General features: G+C 32.9%; 2 protein-coding genes across 2 annotated transcripts; both read right to left on the reverse strand.

Annotated features, from left to right (window-relative positions):
• Positions 1 to 3,684: 3,684 nt before the first annotated feature.
• On the reverse strand, positions 3,685 to 4,397 carry LOC124932399 (glutaredoxin-C9-like). The gene has a single exon (XM_047473018.1). The coding sequence runs from the start codon at positions 4,381 to 4,383 to the stop codon at positions 3,955 to 3,957; it is 429 nt and encodes a 142-aa protein (XP_047328974.1). The 5' UTR covers positions 4,384 to 4,397; the 3' UTR covers positions 3,685 to 3,954.
• Positions 4,398 to 6,293: 1,896 nt separating this feature from the next.
• On the reverse strand, positions 6,294 to 8,807 carry LOC124930849 (auxin response factor 3-like). Its single transcript, XM_047471213.1, has 8 exons — positions 8,264 to 8,807; positions 8,106 to 8,162; positions 7,833 to 8,024; positions 7,570 to 7,745; positions 7,344 to 7,487; positions 7,151 to 7,270; positions 7,003 to 7,078; positions 6,294 to 6,938 (listed from the first exon to the last, which is right to left on the reverse strand). The coding sequence occupies exons 1-8, from the start codon at positions 8,528 to 8,530 to the stop codon at positions 6,354 to 6,356; spliced, it is 1,617 nt and encodes a 538-aa protein (XP_047327169.1). The 5' UTR covers positions 8,531 to 8,807; the 3' UTR covers positions 6,294 to 6,353.

Here is an 8,807-nt window from a genome sequence, read left to right on the forward strand (position 1 = left end):
TAACCTCAATAGAGATTGTAATCTAAAAATAGGGAATAAGTAAAATATTGATTATGATTGTGAATTTATATTATTGTGTATATCAATGAAATGACAATGCCTTTGATTGGTTCCAAAACTAAATGATTATATTAATATAATTTATTTTTTAAAATTATATAACAATAATTAGTAAGAAGAAGTATATATAGTGTACAGAATTTGGTAAATAAATGATCATTGGAATCGGGCTTGTTAATTGATGGTCCAGTCCAAGTTCAATCTTGATGCTGATCTATAATAAGGGTATACGTTGAAAATCGAAATTTTGTTATTCAAATGTGTGTTTGAATGGGCTCTACTTTTTACTAGGAGGATTAATACAGTTAAAATCGAGATAAATCCATAAATCGAGATTTTGCTTTAAATTAATTTTTAAAACTCGTAAAATAAAGCCTACAAAAAATTTATTATAAAATTATTGTTAATCATTTATGTATAAAAAGTTAGTTAACAAATTTATTTCAAAATATTTATGAAGATAAATAAAATATATATAATAATAATAATCCTACATAATGTTCACATTACCTTGTTCAAGTGGGAAATTTGAGTAAATGACCTCAAAAATGAGGTTATTTGAGGTGGTGGCAAAATATAATTTTAATTGCGTTCGTGATCTTTTATTTTTTTTTGACGAAATTGTCCTTTTCGCGAAACGCGAAGGGGCTTAGCGTTTCGCGAAGTGGATTAGGTTTAGTATAAATACTGTAATTTTTTCATTTCCTTCATTTTCTTTCTCTCTCTTCTCTTGTTCTCTCTTTCACGGCGGCGGCGGCGGCGGCTACGGCGACGGAGGCTGCGGGGCGGCGGTTCAATTCATAGAGATTTACAAGATCTTTATTTCAAACTCTAACCTAAATCGATTTATGTTTTTATTTACACGATTTTCATAAATCCTAACCCTAAACCTATTTTGCATTCAGCTCTTCGATTCTAAGGATTTGAAGGTCGAAGAAGATGTTCATGTTTCCATTTTCTTCATTTCAAACCCTTCGATTTAACCCGTTCTAATTTGGTTCATATTGGTTCATATTTGTTATTTTGTTCATATTTGTGGGTTCATATTTGAGCATTTCGTTAAGTGTGGTTCATTAATGGGTTTGCATATAATCTTGGATCATATGAATTTCGTTTCAGGAAATATTCGCTAAGGACTTACCGTTTCGTTAAGGACTTACCATTTCGCTAAGTGTTTAGCGTTTCGCTAAGTGTTTAGCATTTCGCTAAATGCTTAACATTTCGCTAAGTGCTTAGCATTTCGCTAAGTGCTTAGCATTTCGCTAAGTGCTTAGCATTTCTCTAAATGCTTAGCATTTCGCTAAGTGCCAAGTTTACATGGTATGTATCATGTATGTATGTAATGTAAGAAAATAAGAATATAATTGAAATTTGTTTGTTTGATTGTAGTTTCGAGAGGGTTTGGCTACGGAAAGATCTGAACGTGATTGGGTTTGGGTTGATCGGTTGGTTAGCACCTTCCAGTATTCCGGCGATCAACGGACTCTTTCCAGCATTGGGACTGAGCAATTAAAATATATTTCTGTTTCTTTCTAATATTAATATACATAAACAAGTAAACAAACAGATTAGGGCGGGATACTTGGCACTTGGGATTGTTCTTGGCATTGACTTTTGGACAAATTGGATTCAAGGACAGGACTGAAGATTACTTCAGTAAATAAATTAAATTAATTCTAATTAAGAAAATAATAATATGTAAAAAGTGAACTACTTTCTTTAGTATTTGTTAATGAATGTTTAAGCCGCTTTTGTTTCATTTCTTTCTATATCATTTCATTTATGCATCAAATTAAAACATAACCATTTCTCTACAAATGAACATTTGATTTATGCAAAAGTAAAAAAAAAAAAAAACAAACATTTTCTATACCATTTCATTTATGCATCAAATTAAAACATAACCATAACAAACATTTTTTATACCATTTCATTTATGCATCAAATTAAAACATAACTATTTCTCTACAAATGAGCATTTGATTTATGCAAAAGTAAAAAAAAAAAACTCATAAAAATGCCATCTGTGGGAATCAAACCCACAACTACATGGTTAAAAACCACACACTCTACCAGCTCAGCTAAGACGACTCATGTTTATGTATTTAGCGAAACGATAAGTCCTTAGCGAAACGGGAAATCCTTAGCGAAATGGGAAGTCCTTAGCGAAACGGGAAGTCCTTAGCGAAACGGGAAGTAAACCCTAAACAATAGTCATTCGAAGATGCATAAACCAAACATCAATAAACTTGAAATATCATAAGATAAACGTACCAAGTGGAACAGTGCTTGTGCTCGTCGTGAAACTCATTGTCGTGGATTTCGCCGTCGTCGTCGCCGATCGCCGCCGCCCAATTTAGATAGAATGAGGAGAAGAGCGGGAAGAGAGAGAAGGAGAAGAAATGAAATGAAAAAAAAATGAGGGAGGTTATATTAAATAGTAAGGGTAATCTGGACATTTCACACATTCTCACTTCGCGTTTCGCGAAAAGGACAATTTTGTCAAAAAAACAATAAAAAGACCACGAGCGTAATTTAATTATTAAATTACCACTAGCTCAAATAACCTCATCTTTGAAGTTATTTAGTCAAATTTACCTTTCAAATTGACATGATTTTACCTTGATTCAAGTTGAAGGTCAGAAAGTTGACCGGAATGTTTACTAATTTGTGTAAAAATCTGTAACTTCAATCTAATTAATTTATCGCTGGAATTCAAATCGATTAATTTGGTTAAAATTGAATTCAGCTCAATTTAATTAATATTACATTTTTATTTCAAATTAAAATAACATTAAAATAAAATAACACTGACACTAAATTCCAAATTCATATAAAAAAATCCTAAAAAAATGAGCTAACTCGCCATAAAGAAAAGAAAATCAGGCTTCCTAATTGAGAAAGGAAACATTGAGAAAAATACAAACACAAAATACAAGGATTAACAGTTTTACTTTGGTTCATATTTAAGGTCAACTTGATTTCGATTTATTTATTAATCACTTTAATGGTTTTAACTTAACCCAAAAAAATTATGATCTACGAAAATTTTAATTAATCGGATCCTTCAATTGAACCAAGAGTGAAGACTAAACCGTGATATTCTCGTTTAAACATAACGTCAAAGCTTTAATTATAAAAAACGTTACTAAACAAATTATCAAACTCGTAAATTCTCGAAAAAACGATTAACTTCCCGATGAAATCTATCGACTTTTCAAAACAAATATCAGAAAACATCAAAATAATATCATTGTAAATATTACCCATCTAACAACTAGATTATTAAAAATTCCACAAATTTTCTCAGATATATAGTCCACCTTTTCTATTTCCCAAATTTTGAAAAAAGTATAAAATTTATGAAATCCAAATAAAGGTATTATCAATAAAATTATAAAAAAAATAAAAAAAATAAAAAAAAACTATCAAATCATGTCCTTATTTTTGCATGAACAGTACAAATTGTAAAGCTATTTTTTATTGAGTTAAACTCGAGTTGTCTCACGATTTTAAAATAAAAGTATTGCAAAGGAATACTCAAACAAAAGGAGAAAAATAAATTAAGAAAAAAATAACTTTTATTAAAAATTTGACAATACTAGATTTACATGTCTCTCCCCTAAGAACAATCACAAAAACATTCAAAAATAAATAAATCCAATTCAAAACTCAATAGGTTTGATTCTCATTATTTAACATTTTTATTAACATTTTTAAATGAGTAAATATTTTAACCACTTTTCAGATTTAACAAGAATCTTCCCTATCCTTTCATCTTCATCTTCTTCAAATAATACAAGTTTATTTGGAAGATATCAAACATTGAATTCAGCCAAATAATCCACCGGCCACTCAGTTAAGCCGGCACCTGCGCCGGCAAAAAGATAACTTTCAAAGCCACAAAGCTCCGGCCTTTTTCAAGATCGGAACTAATTCACCGGAAATATGAGCACCCATAACTCTCTCTAGCCCCCCAAAATATCTCCCCCCAATAAAAACCGCCGGAAATTTCATCTCCGCGGTTGCACCGATTCCGGCCATCCTCAATTCCTCCATAACCATCGTCTCTTCTTTCTCATCAATCTCCACGACCGGCGAATTAACCCCATGACCGAGTAATAGCGTCTTGGCCACGCAACACATGCAACAACCCCGCCGCCCGAACACGATCACGGCATTCTCCGACACCATCTTCTCCGATCGCGACGACGTTCTCCGGCAGGTTTTGGGTGCCCTTTCTTCTACTTCCGGCGTTGTCAGTGAACCGGCGTCGGAGGTCGGCCGGAAAAGCCACGTCTTGTACGCAATTGCTTCTTGCATTATATTTGAATTATGAGTGGGGATCGATAATACAATATGTTACGTGATTAGACTTTTTATATTGAATCAATTTTAATGGAAGTGATTACGTCAGGTGATGACAGCGTGTTATTTTTCTAGACGTTGTGATGACGTGGGAACATGTCAGAATTTGTCAACGTGTTAGAGAGAGAGGTGACGGTTCCGAGAAAGTTACGTCCAGCCGACAACGGACCGGCCCAACCCACCTTCTTTTGCCAATTTTTTTTTTTTTATAAAATAAATAAATTCTTTTTTTAAGTTTAAAATTTATTTTTTATTTATTCTTTTAAAAAATGAGAGCTACCATGACCCCTTTAAATTCAAAGTTTTCAGATAAAATTGAACACGTTCACATTTTGTTTCTTTAAGTCGACTCTTAATTACCTTGGTGTATATATATAATTTATTTATCTTTAAAAAATAAATAATTTGTTTGACTCTTAAAAATTTAATCAAACAAATGAGTTTTAAATCTAAAATAAAATAAGATAATATTATTTCTTATTTAACTTTTTATTATTTTAGGTCAATAAATTCTAAAAATATTTTTAATAAAATAATTTTAAAAACAGGATTTTGAAAGAAATAAAAGCACCAAAATAAGTTAAGCTTCCTTTTAATAAACCTAACATCAAAGAGTTCCATAGTCTATGCAAAGGGTTGAAAGAGTCTTAGTATAACTGTATAGCCTATTAATATATTATTTTAATAATTAAAATATTAATTATTAAATATTTTTTGTTATATAGAAATACTTTTTAAGCTTTTTAATTAAATAACGTAACTTTTTTATGACTCTATTCAAGATTATTTAAATAAATATTATCCAAAATCATTAGATAGAAGTTGATAATATAGATATAAGATTCAATTTAAAATTTAGATATCCCCAACTTGATATCTCATAGATTCAAATGGAACTAAGTTTAACATATTAAATGAGAAAATCATAAAAACACACTTAATTTATCGTCGGGATTTGTTAAACATTATAAAAATGAAAAAATGTCTAAAGTACAATTTATGCCAAAACATTTTGAGATAAATTAATAAATAAATAAATACAAGAATAATCAAAAGTAGTAATCTAGTTTGCTTGTACTCTACCCAGAGTCATTTTCTTACCAATTTATCGTTCATTTATACACGTCTAGCTAAGGTTGTTGAGAAAAAATTGAATTTTTAAAAAGAAAAAGACAATAATTGTTTTAGAAAAGTCTGATTTATTGGAGTCAACTAGAGCTTGTTTGATGTTTGTTTATTCCACTTTATGGAAAAAAAAAAATATGTTATTTAGACTGTAACTTATTAAAAATATAATTGTTTTATTAAATAAAATTGGACAGCTAATTATTCATCAATCAATCAAATGTAAGATTGGATGATGACGATGGACTATGGGTGTTTATTTGTTTTGATTCTATACCTCCTCCAATATGGAGGGGCATAGAATTTTTTACAATAAATTAATAATATTAGTGGACAATTCATCACCCAATACAATAGAAAATAGGTGACAATTCCACTTTATCTTCACATTTATTTTCTTCTTTTTTAAAATTGTTTATACAAATAGTCATTCATCCTAATTAGAAAAAATGTTTGATTATTCTTTAAAATTCTATCCTCCCGTATAATTAGTCAAGTATTCCGTACGTAATCATTGTAATATCTTCTAAGCCATGTTAACAAGTTGCATTTGTTTTTATAACTTGTTTCAAATCCATAATAAATAAATAAATAAGTTCTAGACAAAAAAAGAAAATGATATAAAATATAGTTTAAATGGGTAACTGTTTTGTTCATTAGTTATTTAAATAAAGTTGAGATTTAAAAATTAAAAGAAATATATGAAAAGGAAGTAGGTACTATTATAATGACAAAATATTATAGCAAATTAAGTTAACAACATTGTTTAATAATAAAATAAAATGAAAAAGTTTAGACATTCAATATTGCAACACATTAATATCAAGTGGAATATCACTAGCTAGTTTAGTCATGGCCAAAGAGTTGTTCTTTTGGATCACAAAAGGGAAAACAACTTGAGAAGTGGGTCTGGTAATATTGTTTGGGGCAGCCTGGGTTAGGGGAAAACCAAACAATCTACAAGGGCGATGGGGATGGACAGGTAGGTCAGGTTCAAATCTGGAAGGATTGTAAATAATGGAAGGTAAAACACGAGTATTTCCACTTCCTTGGTGGAATAATGAAGCGGGTACAGATGGTAAAGGCGAAAAAGGAGATGTTGATAATATTTCTTGACCTTGCAAGACCCGATTGTTGGTGTTGTTGCTGAATCCCAACGACTCGAAAAGTCCTACTCTTCCCACCATGGGGCTGCACCTTTTTAGTTTGGTGATTATTTCTTGACCTTGCAAGACCTTACTATAGTCTTGTGCTAATGGGTGTTCGATTCGACTCCTTTTCAAGTTGTTACCGGTGCTGCTGCTGGTGGAAACAAAGCCTGAGGGTTTAATTTCCCATGGTGAAATTCTATTGTTTCGGGGTGTTTCTCTATCGTCCCACCTTACCTAGAATCGTAATTCAAGTAAGAAAGTGTTGGGAAAATATTTCAAGTCGTAATGTAATTTTTACCATGAGACACCTCCACTTTGAACATGGCCATCGGACAGGATCCATATCACCAATTCCAGTGATTACTCCAGCAGATCTACATACAACTTTTGTTGGTGGTGGGTAAACAATGAAAACATTAACAATGAAATGAATGAACTAATCTAACCTTCGGTCAGCTCCATCTTCTGCATCTGCACACACCATGAACCTCGATCCAACAACAAAGGGATGTGTAACACTTGTAATGAATCTATTGAAAGGTATTAGAAAATCAGACAAACCAGCCCTGTCAAAATAAAGCTCAGATGTTAGAGACAAAGACATCCCAATGTGTAACAATTGAATAGTAAAATAAATACCTAGGATTGTAACAAATGTTGAAGACCCTTCCTTTAGATATGGCATGAACAACAGCATTCATATTTGTTGAAGCAGAGCAATAATTACTAGTCTTAAATTGAGCTGCTCTTCTGATTCCCAATCTTAGCTCCCCATCACTTCCTCTTTCATTAACAACCAAATCAAACTAATATAAGCTGCTACCAAGGTTGGTGTGGTGGGTTAATCAAATTATCAAATACAAACCTAAGAAAGAGGACTGCATCTCCAGAGACGAGTTTCTTCCTGTTGATAAATCCACTCCATCCAGTAGTGAGTAAATGCCTTCGAGGTTGACCTCGATATATATGGCGAAACCTCCATTCAGTTCCATGCAAATCTTTTGCAACAAGCTCTTGAGATGGTCTCTGTTGTTTATAATCCTACAGTTTGTTTGCCATGAAAATCATTGAAACAACATGTGAAATAAACAAAGAACAATCAAGTTGCTGTTGTGTATATTATATTACCAAAGGAGGAAAACAGTCTTCTGCAGCCCGACGAGGAACAGAGAAACCTCCATGAGTGCTAGTATCAGAAGCTGTTAAAGTTTTGCAGAACATGTGAGGCGTGCTAATTGTTTGACCAGAATCAACATGTTCTTGATCTCCTCTATCATCATATTCTGCACTAACATCTCCTTTTCTCCATTTCTCCTCAATCTGCAATGTTTTATATTCTTAATCAGCTGCAGACAAGACTGCAGTTACTTAATTAGAGTCTTAGTCTTAATAATAATATACCTCAGCATCAGGAACTAGAAAGACTTGAGCATAAACATCATCAATGGCTGCCTCTGCCTACACAAGAAACTCATATCCATTCATTCTTTCATTCATTCATTCATTCATTCATTAAAAAACAGTATTCATCCATTCATTCATTCAAAGTAAGTAAGTACCTGAAGCTTAACATCAACAACACGACAGAAAACGTGAGGAGGGAGATCGAATAGGAGTGGGGCGGGAAAATCGGAGACGAGTTCGAGATGGCCCTGTGGGAAGTAAACGACGGCAGTTCCAATTTTGGGTAAGGAAATGAGAGGACCAGCGCAAGCGTGCCACAGCTCTAAGCAGACAGATGAAGGGGAATCGAGCGGTGGCGGTGGAGGCGAGGTGTCATCGTCGTCGTCGTTGTCTACGGAGTTGAGATCGATGAAACCATACATAGTAAGAAAAGCCTAGAACGGAATTGAGGTAGAGATCTAAGTTGGGTTGGAATCAAAATTGGAATTTGAAAGGTGTTGATAATGAATATACTTGTTGTGTCTCACCCCACCTGGGAAGGAGCCGTGCCTGGTGGCGATGGTGGCAGTAAAAGCGAAGGAAACAGGCACTGGCCGTTTGTGTGGCTGGCTGGCCGGCCTATAGAGAGTGAAAGTCGACTAGAGTAGTGTAGAGTATGCGTTGTTAATGCGAGCTCGCGAGAGCTTTACCCGTCTTTTT

Source organism: Impatiens glandulifera, chromosome 3 (assembly GCF_907164915.1).
Source record: "Impatiens glandulifera chromosome 3, dImpGla2.1, whole genome shotgun sequence".
Lineage (NCBI taxonomy): Eukaryota > Viridiplantae > Streptophyta > Magnoliopsida > Ericales > Balsaminaceae > Impatiens > Impatiens glandulifera.

Bases quoted from the DNA above. Each gene is read 5' to 3' on its own strand.
- LOC124932399 (XM_047473018.1), bottom strand. From the start codon at position 4,383: ATGCAAGAAGCAATTGCGTACAAGACGTGGCTTTTCCGGCCGACCTCC.
- LOC124930849 (XM_047471213.1), bottom strand. From the start codon at position 8,530: ATGTATGGTTTCATCGATCTCAACTCCGTAGACAACGACGACGACGAT. The intron at 8,163-8,263 runs GTACTTACTTAC...TTTCTTGTGTAG, and splicing joins TTGTTGATGTTAAGCTTCAG to GCAGAGGCAGCCATTGATGA. The intron at 7,488-7,569 runs GTTTGTATTTGA...TGTTAATGAAAG, and splicing joins GATGCAGTCCTCTTTCTTAG to AGGAAGTGATGGGGAGCTAA.